At 40.8% G+C, this 21,680-nt stretch overlaps 1 protein-coding gene across 1 annotated transcript; it reads right to left on the reverse strand.

Moving 5' to 3' along the window:
• Nucleotides 1-1,816: 1,816 nt before the first annotated feature.
• ZBTB39 (zinc finger and BTB domain containing 39) lies at nt 1,817-8,126 on the reverse strand. The gene is made up of 2 exons (XM_026714804.2): nt 7,750-8,126; nt 1,817-6,194 (listed from the first exon to the last, which is right to left on the reverse strand). Exon 2 carries the CDS (start codon nt 6,094-6,096, stop codon nt 3,997-3,999), a length of 2,100 nt encoding a protein of 699 aa, XP_026570589.2. The 5' UTR covers nt 6,097-6,194; nt 7,750-8,126; the 3' UTR covers nt 1,817-3,996.
• Between the last annotated feature and the right edge of the window lie 13,554 nt (nt 8,127-21,680).

Genomic DNA, 21,680 nt, shown 5'->3' on the forward strand with positions numbered 1-21,680 from the left:
TAGTCCTTCTACAACCCTAAGGGTTCCAAAGCACTTTACAGACATTTATTACACCTCACAACTTGTCACCTGTGAGGTAGGTATTTTTAAGTATTCCTCCTCCCCACCTTCATTCATGAGTGGAAAAATGTATGAGGCAGGCAGGTGATGTTATTTGCCAAAGCTACACTCACGCAGATGTTCAGAACTTGAAGCCAATCCCCAATTCTCTGGTTCCAAAGGCCCTAATTATGAGGCCCAATTACTCCATCATGATTTTGCTAGAAATTTCTCAAGCTGCAGTGGTTTCCCCTGTGGAGCAGGAAGACAGGTTTGGCACTGGAGAACCAGGGGAAAGCAGCTGTAGAATTCTGCTTTGATTTAAAGATAAGAAATTAATTCCTACTACACACAAGCAATAGATAGGAATTCCTTCTCCAGTTCTTCTACTGAACGCCACATTTTTATTCAGGAAACGTGATTCATAGCACCGGATGCATTGCCTGAAATATATAAATGCACCAGCAGCCTTAGGTAGGGACATAGATAAGGCCCAGGCAAGAACCATCTTTCAGCATAAAAAAGGAAAAAATACCAAATTCATCAAGTTTAATAGGTAGCATGAAGCTTCCTCATTAGCCAGTAGTAGGAGATTAATCTTTAATATTTATTCAACAGCAAAATCCTTTGGCTTGTCATATTTTTGGTTCCACCTTCCTGGTTAAGGCCCTTCCATTAACATATCAGTAGATCAAGATTAGTGATTCAGTCCCTGGGCAGCTTTTAGATCATTACAAATAACTCTCAGCACTAATATTTCCTTGAGCTATTTCCATCTGCCATATACATGATTCACAGTTCCTCAGCATATCTTGTTCGTGTCCAAGGCCACAAAGAGAAAGGAACCAAAAAATACATCTGAATATTTATCTGCACACACAATGTATGTATTATGGGAACATTTTTATTTTCCTAGGAAGTGAAAACAAGACAGAAGTGCTTTTCTCTTGAACATATATCAAAACATTTATCTTCACAACATCCTTTAGAGGTAGGTATTATAAGCAAAGACAAAGCAAATCTGCCCAAAGGCTGCCCTACTAAAATTAGTTTCAGAGCTGAGATTTCTGGAGCTGCGGTTTTTACATACATACACACATACACACCCATAAGCCAGGGTTACATTTATGTTCTCTTTAATAACAGTGTGTTTATATATAGAAGCCCAAGAGTCCATTTGTACACAACAGGAGCTGTGAAGACTCAAGTGCTTTCTCCTCATGAGGTAGTTTGCATTATACCAAGGGCCAGTTCTCAAACCAGCTATTCCATCTCTCAATAATCACCTTTCCTATCAATTCCCCATTGAATGGAAATCACAGAACTATACTTGTTTGTGGGATCAGTCCACAAAATGAAGCAAACTATAATACAAATCAAGGTCTTTTGTCTTCTGCTCTCCCTCTAAATATGTTAGTTACACCTCATTCCACTTCCAATTTTCCATCCCCTCAAAAAAGGGGGAAAGCTCCAATTTCAACCTGTTATGACTTTGCATTATTACAGAGCGAATACATTTGGCCTTTTCAGCTGATAAAACAAATCTGTACTTTCTGTTAGCATATTCTTCCATTTGCACAAAGACAGAACTTACAACCTGCTTCTGTGCTATTTTTTTTAAAAAAATAATGATGTTAAGGAAGAATTAGACACATCATTTGATTTTTCTTAAAAAAAGAAAAGATGTATGTTGATAGGAGAAGAAAATTGCACATGATCAGAATAACTTGAAAAGTATAAAGCGGATTATTGTGACAAGATAAGAGAGACAAGATAGTTTTGCTGTTTTTCTTCTTTTTCTTTTAATTGAAAGAATTGGTTTTCTTGGACTGATAATGAAATATATTAAATCTGACAAAACAAATGTAACACAGGTGTAAGAAATAATGGTGCACAGTGGTTGTGATGTCATAGGCACTATATGAGGGCAACAAGAAATATATTTATTAAAAGTAGGGGAGGGCTATAAAAAAAATCTAATCATAGTTTATATGTAGCTCTTTGCTACCATCTTGTGGTAATTCTACAATGAAACATTGGTTTACAATGAAACATATGGCAGTCCTAAACCACTGAAGGTTCCTCTTCTCACATCCAATTCCTGCTTCCAACAAGTTGTGCATCCAATCATTAATCAAGATAAATACTGTTTAGTTGGTAGTATTGCCCCACTCCTAAGTTTTGACAAATTCCTCATTTGAGCAGGGACACTTTCTTCTACCAATATGGTGTCCTCCTTGTAAGCTGAACTATAACTTTCATCACCTTCGACTATGCAAATATTGGAAATATTTTCAAAACTGCCAATGTCCCAGGAATGAATCAGAATGCCTTTTGGTAATACAGTCCACATTAACCATTGTCATTGGTTAGAAGAAGTTTAACAAATTGTTTGTTTTGTTGTTAATAAAATTCGACTCTGGAGAGAAAAGGTTATTCATATAACTAAATGTGATGAAAATGCATTCAAATTGGCCTTAATTCATTACATCCGTGATACCAGCACAAACATTTTCCTCATGTCACAATCTGACATAATAGCAGGGGACTTGCAGTTTCAATGTAACAAATATTATAATATGTAAAATGTAAAAATAAGTGCCACTGTTAAGAAAACTTCTGAATCACTAAACAAAAAGTAAAAACAGTGTTTTTAGTTTTATTCCCCCATTTAGCGATATTTTAAGGCAACAATGTCTTTTCAAACACAACTGTGCATTCCTACCCATCCTTACTCAGAAATAAGCCCTAAATTTTATCTGGCAAATAAATATTGTAGGCCAAAAGATTTCAAGCACTAGCAAAAAACTGTATATTAATTGCTTTAAAAAGTTTACCCTCTGAACACACCCTATTGTTCAAGACAAATATTATGTATGACAGAATTCCACATTGGCATTAAGGCAGCATTGCAAACGAAAGAAAGCAACCTTATCTCTTGCCATTTTTTCATACTCTAAAATTTTTTGAAAGAGGTACTTCAAATCAAATCTTATTGCTTGGACAACTAAAATAAGCCTGCCTTGCCAACACTAAGAATTGTTTCTCATGATCTTCTCCTTTCCTCTCCATTGAAAATTAATCCAAAATTGGCAAACTCCACTTCTTCTGGTCTCCTAAAATCTATGTATTCTTTTTTTTTACGTTGATCTCTCTGCTATAAACTAGATTTTTTTAAAAAAATAATTGATCCTTTGGAAAAGGGCAAATTAAGGGTAGATGCATGGTAGATTTGGCAACTGATTAAACCTCCAAACGTATCTAGCCCTTGTATCTTTAGTATCAGCTTCATTCAAAGAAATCAGCTTTTCACTGTACGGAGATAAGCTTTCTTTCAATTAAAGTCTGTTGACTGGCATGACAGTTAAATTTACTATGCAAGAAAAGGCAATCCTTTTGAAGAAAGAATACATAGATGTGTCTACAATACATGTACCAATAGGAAATAATTCGCTCAAAACAAAGAGAGCCTTATTTCTGAGTAAGTATGCTTAGGATTGCATTTTTAATTTTTGGAAATTAAACCTTGTCATCAATAAACCAGAAGCATTTTTTTCATACTTTCCCCTTTCCCCCCTTTTTCCCCTTCTAGCCCTACTGGGATGGAGCATTGATACATCTTACCAGCATCAATCTTCTAATGATGTCAGTTAAAGCCTGTGAGAGGAGGAAGAAGTCATGAGATGGGAAATATATTAGATGAAAAACAAAATATCTTCTTATATTTGAAACAACATAGCAGGAGGTAAACACAATGTTTTTTTGAGAACATTAACACATCTAACGTGATGTTGTTTCACAGAACAGTGATTTAAGGAAAAGAAACATAAGAAACAAACATAAGAAAGAAACATAAGAAAATAAAAGTATACAGACCACTAAAAGTAATTTTTTTAAAATTCTGAAACAAGTTTCACTACTATCTCGGGTATTGTTTACTTCCCAAATATAGCTGCATCAGCTCTCTGTGTTTTTTTCTGCATCTTTGGAATGGATGATGTACATGAAAGTTTGCTCAATGGTAAAGTCTGGTGGGAGGCTCCCTTTGTGCACACCTATATGCTTGCTCATAAGGTTAAGGGTGGAACTGTAGTGGCCACAAACGGTGCACCGGTACATGAGGGCCCCAGAATGTGTCTTCAGATGACACTTTATAGTAGAACGTCCACGGAAGAACTTGTGACACACTTTGCACTGATAGGGCTTCTCCCCTGTGTGGATCCGCCGATGGTAGTTGAATTCACTGGTATGAGCAAATCTTTTCCCACAAACCTTACAGCTATATTTACTATTCCCAGGTTGGTTCTGGAGAGCCACATCCTCATTTAGGAACTTCTCTGTCAGCTTCCGTTTTTGCAATGCTTGCTGATGAAGACGGTCACCAAAGTTCGGCCGGACCAGGTCCAAGGTAGAGTTACACTTGTGCTGACTAACATGGTAGCGATAGGCAGCTTCAAGTTTGAAAGCCTGACCACAGTAATGACACCGGAAGAGAGCTTCTTCCATACTTTGGTGGACAGCCACATGTTTCTCCAAAAGATGTCTATCCACAAAACTACTGGCACAGATAGAGCAAGAAAAGACAGAAATTCCCAAGTGGGAAAGTGTGTGCCACATCAAGCTGCAGAGATTGAGATGTTGCTGATCACATATACCACATATTTGGCTTTTGATGTTCACATGGTCCAAGATATGGCCACGAACCACATGAAAATCTTTGGCCAGTGGTTTCCTACAGGCAGCACATGCCAAATCCCCATTGAACAAATTGACCTTCCCTATCAGAGGGTCACTGGGATGGACAATAATATTGTTGTCAAACACCCCCTCTCGGCGATGAAGGTTCAGCTGCCACTGGGTGAAAAACTTAGTCTCACACATATCACAGGAAAAGAGGAATATCCCAATGTGTGACAGGACATGAGTGACTCTAGAGTTCCTGTCTTGAAAATGAGTCTCACAAACCTTGCAATTGCCAGTCAGAAGGTCTACATGATCCCTGGCATGCTGACGGATCAACTGAATGTTGGGCTCCAAAACCTTTTTGCACACTTGGCAAGGCATGGCCTTGTTTTCCCAGCTGTCGTTCTCAAAGGATAGCTCTTCCTCGCTATCATCGCTCAGTTCTATCACTTCCTCCGTAGCACCTAGCTCTTCACTGGGATCTTCAAAGTGCAGATCTTCTTCCCCCAAGTCTCCCAGCTGCAATTCATCCACTGGCCCAAAAACATGATCTTTGGAATGGTCACTATTGCTGGGACAGGAATTGCTACTTGTTGATATATCTAAGGAGACATCGGAGGCAAAAAGATTACTTTTGTTGTAATCCCCGTTGCTCTGGACCTTATACTGTGGACAAGAGTTCACAGTGGTTTGAACAGCCATGCTAATATTACTGAGACCAGCCTGGGTCATTATACTCATGGCACCAGTAAATGGTCCTGTTGCTTCTTGCTCTTCTACTTTGGGAGTCCGTGGATGTGTTAAATTGTGACTAGCTTCATTGGCAGGATCTTCTTTGTAGCCAGTGGCTGCTTCACCATGCATATTGCAATTCCGCTCTAATCCCAGTTGTTCCCCGCTACTTCGACTTTCACCTAGAGAATGGTTTGGTTCAGCTAAAGCACCACAAGGCCGGCTTTCATTTGAGGCAGAAGGCTGTTTAGTGACAGCTGAGTTTTCCAAGTCTGGGAAGGTAGAATGGCAAGCCTTCAGCAAATCATCCATGCCCAATTTTTCAGCAACCTCATAAATGACACCCACATTTATAAGGTCTGTGAAGAGCTCCGATGTATAAACAAAATTCAGAATCTTTTCAAAGTTGGCTGGAGTAATGAAATCCACTACGTAAGTGCGGGCAGCATCCAATCCTGTATTCAGGAAAAGATTCTGGAAATAGCCTGCTGCACATGCCAGCACTGCTTTGTGTGCAGGGAAGGAACAGCTCCCCACAACAATGGTGACATCACACATAGACTCTGTCAATCGAGATTTGTTAAGTTCCTTCAACAAGTTATTTGGATGGTCAGTGCTATGCAGTTTGATCCTCATGCCCATCTTGACTGTTCCTTAAAGTCTCCTTCTCCTGTTCACTTTTGGCTTCTACTGCCACATTTTTCAGATGCACCAAAGGGGGAGCGATTGGGCGAGAAACTCTAGAGAGAAAAAAACGAAGTTCACAGTTTTGATTCTTACTGATTTGGAGTGAAATCGAAGACATAATTTTTTATTACATTATAATCCACATTGGAAACACGGTAAATGAAAAAGCAAAGGTAACAGTGATTGCAGGATATAAGCAAATGTATTGTTCACAGAACAAAAGAACATAGCTGCTTTGGTCTAATAGTTACAATAGAAAGGAAAAAATGAATGTGTGCATGTGAGAAGCAGAAATTACAAATCACAGAGCCACAAGAAGCATCCTTTTATGTTTTAAAGCAATATTATTAAAGAGTTATAAAGTTGTCATCTACTTCCATTTTCATATCTTCTTATTCCAAGTTCTGCAACTAGTTGACCAAATTATCTATACTCTAGAGACATGCAGTTTCATAAATAAGTAAACTGGTTTGCCAATCCAATATCTTGCAGGGGTTTTTATAACTATAGTATCCAAAATGTTTTTTTGCCCCTCTGAAAACCTCTTAAGATGCATGTTTTACTGACATTTTTAACCGATGAGCAAACAGAAAATCTGAAAATGAAATTGATTACAAGGTAAGTCCTATACATCTTAAGTTCACCTTTCATACTTTCTTCAAACCCAACCTGTTGCATCCTTGTTTACAAGTCTCAATTGGCTAATAATAAAATAAAATATGCACAGCAGAGTGCTCAAGTTTGTGATTTCTTATAAACTTTAAGCAATAGTCAAAGATATCATCTTAACCCACATATCCCACTCTAACCTTCATCAGGGACCATGCCTGCTATCAAAAAAGATTTGAAAGATCTATATTAATAAAGTAAGCTCTCTATGCAAAAATCCTACAATGAAGAACATGTCATAATTTCTGATACCTTAAGAAAAACTATTCCCCTCCCCTTTCTTTTCCAAAACAAATGCATTATTTTAGAAACTGGGTGGCAGATAGTTTAAAAAAAGCAAGTTATTTATTAATGGGTTTTTTTAATTGCTTAAAGAAAACAGAAGTGGAGGCAGTGTTAAAACTGAGTGCCAATAAGTCAAGGGTGGGATGGGAGGGAGGGAGGGAACGGTGACCCTTAAAAGTTGTTCCTTATCTGGAATATGAGGTGAGACGGGGTACCCACATTGAATGCTGGGATAACGAGGGAAAAGAGCAAAAGAAAAGAGGCAGAGGGGCAGTTCTGATTTGGAGTAGATGGAGGGGAGTCTACAAACGCACGCATGTGTGGGGCAGAGGGGATGTCAGGCGAGGGGGTGCGGGATTGGAAGAGAAAAGTGGGTCGTCGGGATGGGGCTTCTCTGGGTCGACCCGTAAATGGGAAACAAAGGGCCGGGAAATCTTTCGGGGAGCCCTGGAGAGGAAGAAGGGCTTCCCGAGGCAAGAAGGGTAGAGAGCGCAGGGAGCGGGGTGAAGGCAAGGGGGCTGGCTGCAAGGCACGGGGGGGAAAGGCGACTCCGACCGGGAATCCCTGATGCTGAAGGGAGAGTCTCACACCCTTGTAGGCGGCAGAAAGGAGCTGTTTCCCCCGAAGGGAAGGGGAGTGAAGGTGGCCCCTTACCCGGGAGGCGGTGGGCAGCATCCCCGCTTTCGCATACACAAAGGGCTCCGGCCTCCCCTACCCTCCAGCCCGGCCTCGCCGAGGAGGTGCTGCTCCGGCCCCGGCCAAGAGGCTCCATCCGGCCCCGAGACGGCCGGGCCCAGCGCCGCCCCCAGCCCCGGAGGGGGCACTGCAGCAGCCCCGGCTTCAGGGGATACGTGCGGGAAGCCAACAGCCGCCGGTGCCGGGCTGGGAAAAGGGAACCCTGCCAAGGCTGAGGAGGATGGGGCTGCCACCGCCGCCGCCGCCGCCGGGGTGGCGGGAGGCTTGGGGAGGCAGAAAAATGGAGCCCTGCCTGCCGGGTATGGCAGCCGCGGGGAGGCACGGAAAACGCCCGCTGGGCACCGAGAGTCCACGGAAGGAGGCGCGCGAGAGGCGGCCCCGAGGCGGCGGGAAGGAGAAGGGCTGTGACGCGAAGCTTTGGGAACCTGGCCCTCTCTAAGCCCAGGAAGAGCGCTGCCCTCCCTCTGCATCTTCTGCTCTATTAATCAGGAGCATTTCGTGTTTTGGGGGTCTCCGCTTCGTTAGCGGACCACACACACACCACAATGGAGCCCCGACAGGGCACAGAAGATTCGAGAATAATGCATAGGGCCTATGTATGATATTGCCTTCGGGAAGCAAGGGGGCTGCTCAAAAAGTCAATTAAGTGGCAGTGATGGGGCACGAGCCGCTTCTGTCCCTGGATGGACGGGAAGCCAGTCGAGCTATCTGGATGGATAGTTTGAAAGGGCCAGAAAGAAATGCAGGGTTCCCATTTGTCAGGTCTTTGCCTTCCCTCCACCTCAGTGACTGGGGGCCTTCCAGTCAGCTCCTGGGAACTGCCTGGATTAGTGCCAGTAATTTTCTTGGCAAAGATTTGCTCCTTGTATTTTCCTAGGGCTCAGAGAGGAACTGGCACAAGGTCACCCAGCCTAAGGAAAGACTAGAACTCACGATCTCCTGGTTTCTAGTCTTTAATGGTGACACCAAACTTGCTCTCCCATCTCAATCTACAAGAATATTATTTTCTCATTTTGTTAACTGTACATGTTTTGAATGCCACCTATGCCTGGTTCGTGATCCAAACACTAAAACCTGCAACTATGCATCAGTTTTTGAGGTGTAGATCATTGAAACATCTTATGGGTATACCTTTTCATTGTACACCACCCAATGTCACTCTGAGAGTGAGATAGGCAGTATCTAAATATGATAAATAAAATAAAATAAATATCACATGGATCTGACAAATCAGCAGGAGGAGAAAATCTGGTAATGCCTTCCAAAATATATGCATTCTATATAGTCCAATAATTAAACGTCTGGTGTAAATCACATTTATTGCCCATGATTTCACCTGAAGGCATCCGATCAAGCTAGTCTAAGGCCTCTGTTTAGAATACTCCTAATCAGAAGCAAGATACTAATAAGTGAATAGTGGATGTGTCTGTGATAAATATGCACATAGGAAAAGTATAAAAATAGTAGCTTCCTATAAATAGAGACAATAAAGAGGTGCTTGTATAAGATTAATACTGAGGAGGCAGCATATGTAAAGCACACCTGACTATAATACAAATGTTAAGTTTAAGAATTTTATTGTCTGAAGCAAAACAGCAAATTTTCTTCGTTCTCTAGCAGATTGCAGAGTCAGTATATAAAAACTCCCCACTACATGGCAGTAAAATGTGGTGATAATAATGAAGATATAACAATTTGCTATCATTTTTTTTAAAAAATAGGTACATTAAAATAATTTGCCTAAGACGCCCACTTATATCTTTGTCATCACAGTAGCTAGTGTGGTCTGATTTGCCATTTTGCAAGTTGGCTGTAACTTCTCCCATTCCTAGACATATGCTGAAAATGTTTTTCTTTGTGCATAACGTGACATGTAAATGTGAGGAGCTCACAAAGTAGTAAACAATATTTTTAGATAAAGTTAGATTATGTATTAGTGTGGATAAGCATTATCTTAGTAATTGAGAGTTTCCATAGTTTTCAACTATGTGTATGTGTGTGTGTGATTCCCTCCCTCCCTATAACACTAATTTGGATGCAAAATGCTGTTTTGAATGCATTATTAAAGTATTAATTTTTTCCTAACTGATTTCTAAAGCACTGTAAACCTACCAGGTACTATAGAAAGATAATTACCTTAATATAACATCTGTTTGAAATGTTATACAGCTCTACAGTTTCTAGATCAATGGGAGACTGTAAATTCTAATCCCACCTTAGTCACAAAACAAGAGGGGTGACTGTGGGCCAGTCACTTTCTCTCAGCCCCAGAAAGCAGGCAAGGGCAAACCACTTTCAAAATATTGCCAAGGAAACTGCAGAGACTTATCCAAGCAATTGCCAGGAGACATCACAGACTTGAAGGCATCAGAAACAAACATACTTTACTTTCAGATGGCTATTGCAGGTAACAAAGTGTTGATTAGAACAGTGTAAACTTGTTTTAGATAAAACTAAGTTTTCTGCTACATAGGTTTAAATGAGGCACCCTTGACTGACTGATACGTTCTTTTCTATCAGCAAGGAATGCTAAATGAGACTTTCAGCCAACATCCTTCTGTAGTATTGTGTGAAAGAGAAGTTTTTATTTAGATTGTTGTCACAGCTAGTAATACCTAGCTAACTGGAAAAAAAGCCCGCATTAAACCCAATTAATATATTTTAGGGTCCAAATATATTTGGATGGGAGACAATTAGGAAATCCTAGAATTATTGGGTAGTTGAAACAAGCTGAAGAAAGCAGTGGTCCCCACTGTACCACTCTATGGTTGTATCCATGTGGTCACCGTGAACTGATCTCAAGCTCATATTTATAAAACTATCAGAGACGCCCTTTACAATAGGCAGAGAATCTGTGTGTGAGAATAAGAAATAGGCTGCAACATTTCAGACTGAGCTTATAGAAAATTATTGGTTTTGTTGAAATACCTTGGTAGTAAGCTACTGCTTTTGTCTTCTTTTCTTTGCATATATGCAAGATATGTCCATTCTGGTATCTCATTAAGTTTAGTGGAATTAGTATATATTAAGTGGGCATAAATTTGCAGTAATAGATATATAATCAGATTCAGAAGCAAGACAGTTCATGTTTCTAATGATGTGTCGGGATTCAAAGAGCTGACCGGTTTATTTACTGAGGCGAATCCCAACACATTTTCTTGATTGGGGAGTGCAAGTTCGATCCTGCTGTTTGCAATATATCGACTTGATCAGCATTACTTGCGTTTGAGGATCCCACCCCAGTTCGACTTGTCTTGTGTCGGCATGAACGTGCAGCGGGGATGGGGTGAAAGAGAGTTTGTCGCTCCAACTCCTCTCATTACCCAAAACGAAACACAAACAATCATTGGGGAAATTAAAGCACAACCTGGGAATTGAAACCACATTCTGTTTGGTAATTAGTGGTGTTTAGAATTATGGGGTGGAGGCGTGTAGAACTAATGGGGAGGGCAGATGTTAGTTAGCTGCATAGAGTGGGGCAGCTTGATGAATTGCACTGAGAGACGAATGATCTCAGCTCTGACTTCATCCGGGATATCCGTTGTTGCCGTGTTTGAAGGAAAACGAGCGAAAATAAACCTACCCATTCACAACGAATCCTGCGAGTAATAGAATTTATTGCTAGAATTCCTACGTGTACAAATGAAGGCTAACAGAAAGTCAGCACTCACACCTTTATTCTTAAGCAAACAAACCTACTTCACTGTTGATAATGGCAGAAGGCACAGATCCCGAATGGACGGTGGAGGAAGGCGCAAAAGTGGCTGCAGATACTGGGGGAGAGGGCAATGGAGTACAAGTGGGGAAAATGTTGAGAGAGGACGTGCCATTGACAGTACCACCTGTAGTAAAACCTAAAACAACTAAGGTGCAATTAAGTGACCCAGACCCTGGCTTATGAGAAGGAAAGGGGAAAGAATATAGGCAAAGGGAACGTCCAATGGATTGGAAAGTGAATCGTTGGTCTGGGTCCGGTGAAAGTCAATGGGCATTTCCAGAAACTGACACATTATAAATATTAAGGATGCAATTCAGAGAGGTAGCTTTAAAGGGAACAAAGGAGAGGGGGACCTCGATTCGTAAACAGTATTACAGTCTGAAAAGGACCCTTTATATGCATCCAGTCCATTGGGATTTCAGGAGTCTGAAGTCAAGTGGATTGGACAGATCGGACTTACGTTCTAGGAGAATGGGGGACAGAAATGTAGGGGATAATGGATATTCCCTGAGATTTTGGTCAGTAGAACCATGAGACCTGGATTATGGAGCACGTTGAGGAGGTCACGTACCAGGGAGGTGGGACGGCCCTCTAACAACCATGTTTGATGGGAATGCAAATAAAGTGGCTATTTTCTTAAGCCAAGCATTAAACCATTTTGATTTATACTCCCATTGTTTTCTCTCAAATTGGTCAATGGTAGTGGCCGTTACTGGAGTGTTAGTGGGAGAAGCATACGAATGGGAGTCTGATCTATATCGCCATAGAGCAGAGGAGTTGGGGGATATAGGACAATTTTTGGAAGCATTAAGAAATCAATTTGAAGATACAGCTGCAGACAAGAAAGCAGAGGAGGATTTGTTAATAATAAAACAAAAAGGGAGAACAGCACGGGAATATGTAAATGATTTTGATGAGTGACTAGTAAACTCCCGTCGCTACCAGAGAGTTTATTAATTCATATATTTAAAGAAGGAATGGACCCTAAATTGCATCAGGCTTGTTTATATAGAGGTTCGTACACTACATTGACTGATTGGTATCATATGGCGATTGAATTAGATGATGGTTTGCGTCGTTTGAAGCCGAGACACGAAGGATTAATACAACCACGAAAGGTTATAAACCAGGCTTGTCCAACCCGCGGCCCGTGGGCCGCATGCGGCCCAGGTCGCCTCGTAATGCGGCCCAATGCCCACCCCAACCATCGTGCCACAGCCAACGAGAAGGAGGAGGAGAGGCAGGCGTGAGGCGGGGCGAGGTGAGTGCCAGGCCAAGCAGCAAGAGAAAAGGTGGGCGCCGTCAGAGCGCCACCTCCTGCTATTACCGCTGCCGCTTCTACCCCTGCCACCGCTGCTGCTTCTGCCCCCGCCGCCGCTTCTGCCCCGCCACCACCCCCGCCACTTCTGCCCCACCGTCACCCCCGCCGCTTCTGCCCCGCCGCCACCCCCACTGCTTCTGCCCTGCCACTGCTGCTGCTTCTGCCCCCACCGCTGCTGCTGCCCCGCCACCGCCGCTTCTTCTCCTGCCGCGCCACCCCCGCCGCTTCTGCCCCCACCGCCACTGCTTCTTTTCCCGCCACCGCTGCTGCTTCTGCTCCCGCCGCCGCTGCGGCGGGGAAGAAGTGGTAGCAGCAGCGGCAGAAGCGGCGGCGGCAGCGGGGGTGGTGGCTGGGGCAGAAATGGCGGCAGAAGCAGCAGCGGTGGCGGGGAAGAAGTGGCAGCAGCGGCAGAAGCAGCAGCGGGGGTGGTGGCTAGGGCAGAAACGGCAGCAGCAGAAGCAGCAGCGGTGGCGGGGGAAGAAGCGGCAGAGGCAGCAGAAGCGGTGGCCGCGGTGGGGGCAGAAGCCTGCCGCCGTTGCTTCTGCCCCTGCCACTGCTGCTGCTGCTTCTGCCTTCCAGTCCTGTCTCATCCAGCCGGGCTATTTGCAGGAGGAGATAGGCGTGAGGCAGGCGAGCTTTCTCCCCCCCCCCCCAAAAAAAAATTTGGCCGGAAAATAAACTGTGATAAAAACTGTGATAAAAAACGTGATAAAAAATAAATAATTTTAAATAAATAATTAATAATAAATAATAAAAACATCTCACTAACTTTATTTCCAAATAAATTTAATATGTTAACTATGTTTTCTATGGTTTTTTGGGATGATCGGGTATCGTTACTGTTATTTTATTTTATGTGTGGCCCAAATCAAATTTTCATCTTCTAATGTGGCCCAGGGAAGGTGAAAGGTTGGACACCCCTGTTATAAACGCAGGTCCAAAACCACAACCCAGAATAATGTCAACACAAAATAACAGGAGAATATTTAAATGTTTTCGCTGTGATAGACCAGGGCATCGGGCTATGGATTGTCCAGTTCAACCTATGGCAGTCAAGGATCTGCTATCTACTTCAGAAATGAATAGAACTAAACTAAGTAAATGAGAGTGGTATGACCAAGACAAGGTGAGGGGAGTAGTGAGGAATTCATTGGATATTCCAAGGGAAGATGAAAGGTCTGCTATGCAACCCACTACATTGGGAGAAGCTGATATGGATAACGAGATGCCAGACAACCCAATGGTAAATGAACCCATTCATTCTTTTATTTTACCTGTGGGCTTATGGAATAAGTGGACTGATCAGGGTATTAAGGTGTGGGCATTGATAGATCCAGGATGCACAAGATGTTTAATAATTCAAGCAGTAGTTGATAAATTACATTTAAGAGTTATCAAATTAGGTTTCCCTATTAAATTTGAACAGGTGGATGGATCTATATTGAGTGGAGCTCCAGCAACTCATAGAACTGAATATATTAAAATGGTGACAGGGGAGCACTGGGAGTGGATTTCTTTTGTGGTGGTTCCTCACATGAGTGAAGCAGTAATTCTGGGACTAGCTTGGCTTGATAAATGGGAACCCACTATACACTGGGAAGGTGGTTATCGTAAATTACGTCTAGCTATTGGTCCTAGTCCATCATGCCATGATGATGGCCCTCCTTGCCTTTCAAATAATACAAATCAAGTAAGAGAGGGAACACTTACCAAAAAACCCTATCCACTTGCATATGAAGACTTAGCAGATGTATTCAAGGAAGATGGGACTAATTCCTTACCACCCCATCGACCTACGGATTGTGGCATCGAATTGATCCCAGGAGTGGCATTACCCAAACCATGAATGTACTCAATGACCCAAAAGGAATTGGAGGAAATGAGAAAATACATTGATAAAAATGTAAAAAGAGGATTTATCACTCCAGGAAGATCCCATATGGCAGTGCCTGTGTTATTCTGAGAAAAAAAAGATGGAGGGTTGCGTTTATGTGTGCGTTTATGTGTGGACATATGTGTGTGCTATTAATGAAGGACTTGCTAGCCCCACTAGCCAAAGGATGGATATTCACAAAACTAGACTTAAGAGAAGCCTATTATAGAGTAAGAATTTGAGAAGGGGATGAATGGAAAACCATGTTTAATTGCCCTCTTGATAGTTACTACTATAATGTTATGCCATTCGGATTGCAAGGAGCTCCAGCAGTATTCATGCAATTGATAAATGAAGTGTTACATGAACATTTGTATAAAGGTGTTTTAGTTTATTTGGGTGATATTTTAATCTTTTCTAATTCTAAGCAAGAACATCTTAAATTAGTCAGACAGGTGCTTAAAAAATTATTGGATGCCCAACTTTATGTGAAATTATCGAAATGTGAATTTCACACTAAACAATTAGATTATTTGGGATATTGTATTTCAGAATGAGGAGTGGAAATGGATCCCAAAAAAGTGGAAGCAGTATTAAAATGGCAAGCTCCAAAAACCAGGAAACAACTGCAAAGTTTCTTGGGAATTGCAAACTTTTACAGACAATTTATTCCATGTTTTGATGATGTTGCTATACCACTGATGGATTTATTATGAACTAAATCCATTGGTACTGCAAATCCAAAACCAAATACTATGTTAAAGTGGACTGACCAAAGCCAAACAGCGTTTGATAACCTAAAGCATCTGTTTGCAAAAGAGCCAGTTTTGAAACACCCAGATATAACTCTACCATTTATCATTCAAGTGGATGCCAGTGATGTAGCAGTGGAAGCTGTTTTATTGCAAAGAAATAAAGAATGTAATTTACAACCATGTGCGTATATGTCTAAGAAATTTAGTCCAGCTAAATGAAATTGGGCAATTTGGGAGAAGGAAGCCTTTGCGGTCCACTGGGTGCTGCTCAACTGGAGACATTTACTAGAAGGAAGCTTACAACCATTTGAGGTGTGGACCGATCATAAGAATTTAGAAGCACTCCAAAATCCACAAAGGTTGTAGCCAAAGCAAGTTCACTGAGCAATTTTTTTTAAAACACTTTAACTTCACGTTAAAATACATCCCATCAGGGAGAAACTTTAGGGCTGATGCTTTGTCAAAGCTTCCTCAGTATAATAGTGTACGAGAAAATATGATCCAACAATTGATACCAACTACTAATAGAATAGAATCTTTATGATCCACAATACTTACAACTGACTTACCTACAATATTAGCAGAAGACGAATGGTTAATAAATAATAAAAATCAAATAGAAATGAGAGATGGGATTGCTTGGCGAGGAACTAATATATATGTACCGAACACATTAAGATTAATAGTATTAAAAAAATGTCATGACGTTAAACAGGCAGGACATTATGGGTTCCTAAAAATGTTACATTTAGCAAAATGACAGTTTTGGTGGCCAGGTGTGAGATCACATATGGAGAATTATGTGAAATCCTGTCCTGTATGTATAATAAATAAAAATAAAATTGGGAAGCCAGTAGGATTATTACAAACAGTGTCTGAACCGACGAAACCCTGGCAAGACATTGGAATGGACTTTATAGTTGATCTATCGGATAGCCATGGCTACACAGTGATATGGACAGTTATTGATCTGTTCTCCAAACAAGCACATTTTGTCCCATGTAAAGGAATACCATCCGCTAAGAAATTGGCCGAATTATATATATATAAGACATATATATCGCTTACATGGAGTACCGTGAAGAATAATATCCTATAGGGGAGTACGGTTCACATCGAAATTCTGGAGGGAGTTTATTCATTTGATTAGCTCAACACAAGGATTAAGTGCAGCATATCACCCACCAACCAATGGAGCGGCTAAAAGAGCAAATGCCACCATCAAACAATATCTTCATTGCTACGTTAACTATCAACAAAGTGATTGGGCAGATCTGATACCGTATGCTGAAATAGCATATAACAATACAGTACATAGCATTACTGGTCATTCCCCTTTCCAAATAGTAAGTGGTGTGGAATTTGTACCCATACCCGAATGGCCCTATAATGAACAAGGACCACAATATAGAGAACACAAACACCTGGGCAGATAAAATATGTAAGCAATGGAAATCAGTTCATCTCACTTTGAAAAAAGCGCAAGAAATGTATAAAGTCCAAGCAGATAAAAAAAGATCAGCACAAACACAATATACTATCGGGGATTGGGTATATCTATCGACTAAATACCTACATTTTGGTTTAATGAATAAAAAACTAAGTCCAAAATACATTGGACCATTTCAAGTTATACAGGTAATCAATCCTGTGACAGTTGGTCTTTGACTTCCCTCTTGGTTCAAAAGAGTTCACCCTGTATTTCATATCAGTTTGTTAAAACTGGCAAATATGACACGACAAGAACTTAGATTGCATACCCAGTCTGTGATGACCATTATGAAATTGATGAAATACTTGATTCACGTCGTAGATGTGGAATATTGCAATATTTAGTCCAATGGACAGGTTACCCGTTAGCTGATGCATCATGGATACTGTATACAGATATATCGGCATCTCGTTTGAGACGACAGTTCCATATGAAAAAACCCTACTAAGCTGGGTGGGAGGGATGAAATACAATGTATACATGTAACTAATAATAACTTTTCTGTTACAGAAGGAACAATGGTAAAGGGGGTTGACATGATGTAGAAGATAGAATAATTTCTTTCCACAATTAACAAACTAGAGAAGTGCGATCTAATTAGTTGGGCCAAAAATCATGCTAAGTATGCTAATCAAGATGGGAAATAGCTAGGGGTGGGATGCTGCCAGTATAACCACTGGTTCAGTGATTGAGCACTTCGCTCTGCATGCGTGAACAGTGATGCAAAAATCCTTACCTGCTATGTTACTTCAGGAGAGTAACACTGCTGAGGAGCGGCAATCCACTCTTCCATGCTGATTAGCTGACACGATAAAGGTCTGTACAGCGCAGGGGCAGTTGGGCAGGCCCACAGGATCATTGGAGCGAACCGGTTTGCTCCCAGCAGATGTTTGGAGCTAGGGGTTTACCCAAATTGATCCAAACCAGCAGAATCCCACCTCTGGAAATAGCATCAAGTAATATACCGTAGGGTTCAATTTTGTGGCCTCTTCTCTTCAATATTTTTATTAAAGACCTAGTTGAAAAGTGGAGAGAATGCTTAACAAATATGACATAACTGAGTGGCATAGCAAAAATTACCATAAAAGAAAAATTTCAAACTGAACTTGATAAAATGGACTAAAAGTAATAAAATGAAATTTAACAAAAACAAACACTAAGTTCTTCACTTAGGAAACAAAATCAGGGCATAGGTGTAGGTTGTGAGATAGTTGGCTTGGAATAATTGGATATTCAATGGTAAACCAGTTGGATAATAATTGGATATTCAATAGTAGACCAGCTGGATTTCTTTGGGCAATCAGTCTCTCACAGCCCCACCCCACTTTCGTTTTTGTTGTGGGGAAAAGTGGAGGAAGAAGGTATGCTGGGCATGTTTGCTGCCTTGAGTAAAATAATAAAGTGGAAATAAATGAAAGTAAATAAAAATAATAAAATAAATTAAAAATGAATATATTCAAACTAGGAATCAGCAGTGGGTTATGGTTGCAAAACTGGTGCCCAGGGGGCAGAATACATTTCTACATCACAGGAAGTTAATAGCTGTAATTTATTAGACAGTGATCAGACACAACTTCCAGTATTGTGACCATTTTTTGGCATTATACTCCAATAGTTTAGATGGACCAAAAGAAGTCCAGAGAAAGGTGTGAAGGATGATTGAGGACTACAAATTAAGACTAAAGAAGGGAGATGGAGTCAAGTATGGTTATTCATATAAAACGAAAATGTGGGCGGCGGGAGGTGTTTTCTTAGCAGTATTCAAATACCTGAAAAGATGTTACACAAGACTGTTCTCCATTTTAGAGTGAAAGACACAGAAGGCAGATTCATCCTGATGGTTTTTAAAAAAAATCCTAAATGGATGAATAGCTGGGCTGTGAAACAGTTGCTTGGAGAGCTGGAGAATTCCCTAAGTATCTTTAATCAGGAGGTAGGTAACCATCTGTTAGGATGGTTTAATTTGGATTTCTGCACTGAACAGGGACCTAGACTCAATGGCCTTAATAACTCCTTCCAAATTTTTAAGGAAAATTTTAACTTAGGAAAAGAATCAGCTCCTAGACTGAATTTCCAAAAACATGGCTACAGTGCAATAAGGGTAGTCCTCCACTTACGACCACAATTGGTCCCCAAATTTCTGTTGCTAAGGGAGACATTTGTTAAGCAAATTTTGCCCCATTTTGCGCTCTTTCTTGCCGCAGTTGTTAAGCAAATCACTGCACTTGTTAAACGAATAACATGGTTGTTACGTGGATCTGGATTCCCCATTGACTTTGCCTGTCAAAAGGTTGCAAAAGGTGACCACATGACCCTCTGGGGCACTGTAACCGTCAAAAATATGAGTCAGTTGCCAAACATCTAAATTTTGATCACATGACCATGGGGAATGCTGTAATGGTTGTAAGGATAAAAAATGGTCATAAGCCACTTTTTTCAATGATGTTGTAACTTCAAATCAGAGGTGGTATTCAGCAGGTTCTGACCAGTTCTGGAGAACCGGTAGCAGAAATTTTGAATAGTTCAGAGAACCAGCAAATACCACCTCTGTCTGGCCCTGCCCCATGTATTTTCTGCTTCCCAAGTCCCAGCTAATCGGCTGGGTCTTCTTTTGTTGCCCTGCACGGGAGAATGGAGCTGGAAAGCAGGTTAGTTTATTTTGCAATAACCTTCCCCCAGGAGTGGGGAGGGAATGGAGACTTTGCAGTATCCTTCCCCTGCCACACCCACCAAGCCACGCCCACCAAGGCATGTTCACAGAACCGGTGGTAAAAAAAATTTGAATCCCACTACTGCTTCAAATGGCCACTAAATAAACTGTTATAAGCCAAGAACTACCTGTACAGTCATTCCCACCTGCTCACTTTTCAAACCCCGGAAAGATAAAACATTTAGATTCTCACTTGGGATTGCATAAATAATCAAGTTCTTGCAGCCCAGTGTTCTAAGCTATGATGGACTATGAGAGCTTTTAAAAACATCATGGTTGCCATGCAAAATGCTTTTTTTTATCATTTAAGCAATAGTTTCCCTTTTAGATAACAGGAGGAACCCTAGCTGTTCAAAAAATATTTCAATAATTATACATCAGGGCTGAAAATCTGGCTAGAGTCCTGCTTCATACCAGCTACTAGTTCTTAATTGTGTTCCTGTTATCACTTTGTTGCAGTGTAAGACACAATTCACAAGATGGCAGTCTTTATCTAGCCCCTACTTGGCAGCAGAGCAGGAACTAAAAAGAAAAATGGGTTTCCTATGAAGTTTAGTGTAAATACTGTAGAAAGCTTTTGGTCTCCCTAGGAGGTCAGTTGGCTTTTAAAAAGTAATGTACTGTTCAGATAGCTGAGGCCTCAAATAGGCAGAGCCTAAGGGTGTTTGCCTTATTCAATTACTCTTGCCGCTTATCCAAACTGGGTTTATTTATTCTTCATGAAGATGGCTTTTATATTGCAGCAGGGTATCAATAAATAAATGCAGAAATTACCGTGGGGCCCACTGCTTCAAATGCCCAAGGGACAGAAAATCCTTCTCTAATTAATCAGTCTCACTGATTCTCTTCTGTGAAATTCCTGGTTATTTCTCGCTTGGATTGAGTTCATTCCCTCAAAGGCACCCTGCTAACTCCTTTGGCAGTGCTATTTCAGAACTGTTACAAATACTGATGTGAAGAGCTGCACAGAAAATGGGAAACTGTGAAGAAAATTTCCAGCCATTCTCACTTCAAAATGGATTTATTGATTTTTTTTTTAAGAGAGAAAGGGACTTGGAGAACCAGATTTGAGATAACATTGCTTCATGACAGTATCTCTACAGAAAAATGCTAACTAAAACTAATCGGAATCAGAAGTTATTTCCACAGTGTAGCAGCATTAGTGCTCATTTGCTCTTTCTGACTATATAATTACTTATTTATTATTTCTTCAAGTTTATTTGGACACCCATCCCACCAAAAGTGACATAAAGTAAGGATAAAAAACAGTAAACATATCAAAAACAATCATTATTAACATATTTTAAAACCAGAACCTATACAGGAGATTAGATGTTAATAGGAGAAATGAAGCCTTTTTAATAATTGCTCTATACTAAGTATACCATTTTTTTGTTTTTTAAAAAATACAGAATTTCCCTAGAATTCCCTTTTCATATTTCTTTAATAAATACCTTTTGATTTAAACTTTTGGATTGAAGTTATTATGTGTATGGCTAAGGGAAACTTCCCTTCCACCACCTGGCTGCTCAGATTTACCAATGAATCATGTTATGAGAGATCAGAGATCTCAGCCAATTGCTACTACAGGTAGTCCTCGATTGATGACCACAACAGCCCAAAATATATGTTGCCAAGTGAAACATTTGTTAAGTGAGCTTTGCCCCATTTTACAACTTTTCTTGCCACAGTTGTTAAGTGAATCATTCCAATTTTTAAGTTAGTAACACGGTTGTTAAGTGAATCTGGCTTCCCCATTGACTTTGTCACAAAACATCACATGATCCCGGGACACTACAGCCGTCATAAATATGAATCAGTTGCCAAGCATCTGAATCATGTAACTATGGAGATGTTGCAACAGTTGTAAGTATGAAAAATAGTCATAATTCACTTTTTTCTGTGCCATTGAAACTTTGAACAGTCACTAAATGAACTGTTGTAAGTTGAGAACTACCTATAATCAAGTCTAGTCAGAATTTTTCTTAGACAAACTACTTTGACTCCGACTCCTCCTTGT

Source organism: Pseudonaja textilis, chromosome 2, assembly GCF_049901715.1.
Source record: "Pseudonaja textilis isolate UNSWEBS1 chromosome 2, rPseTex1.2, whole genome shotgun sequence".
NCBI lineage: Eukaryota > Metazoa > Chordata > Lepidosauria > Squamata > Elapidae > Pseudonaja > Pseudonaja textilis.

Excerpts from the sequence above, each read along its gene's own strand:
- ZBTB39 (XM_026714804.2), bottom strand. The coding sequence starts at position 6,096 with ATGGGCATGAGGATCAAACTGCATAGCACTGACCATCCAAATAACTTG.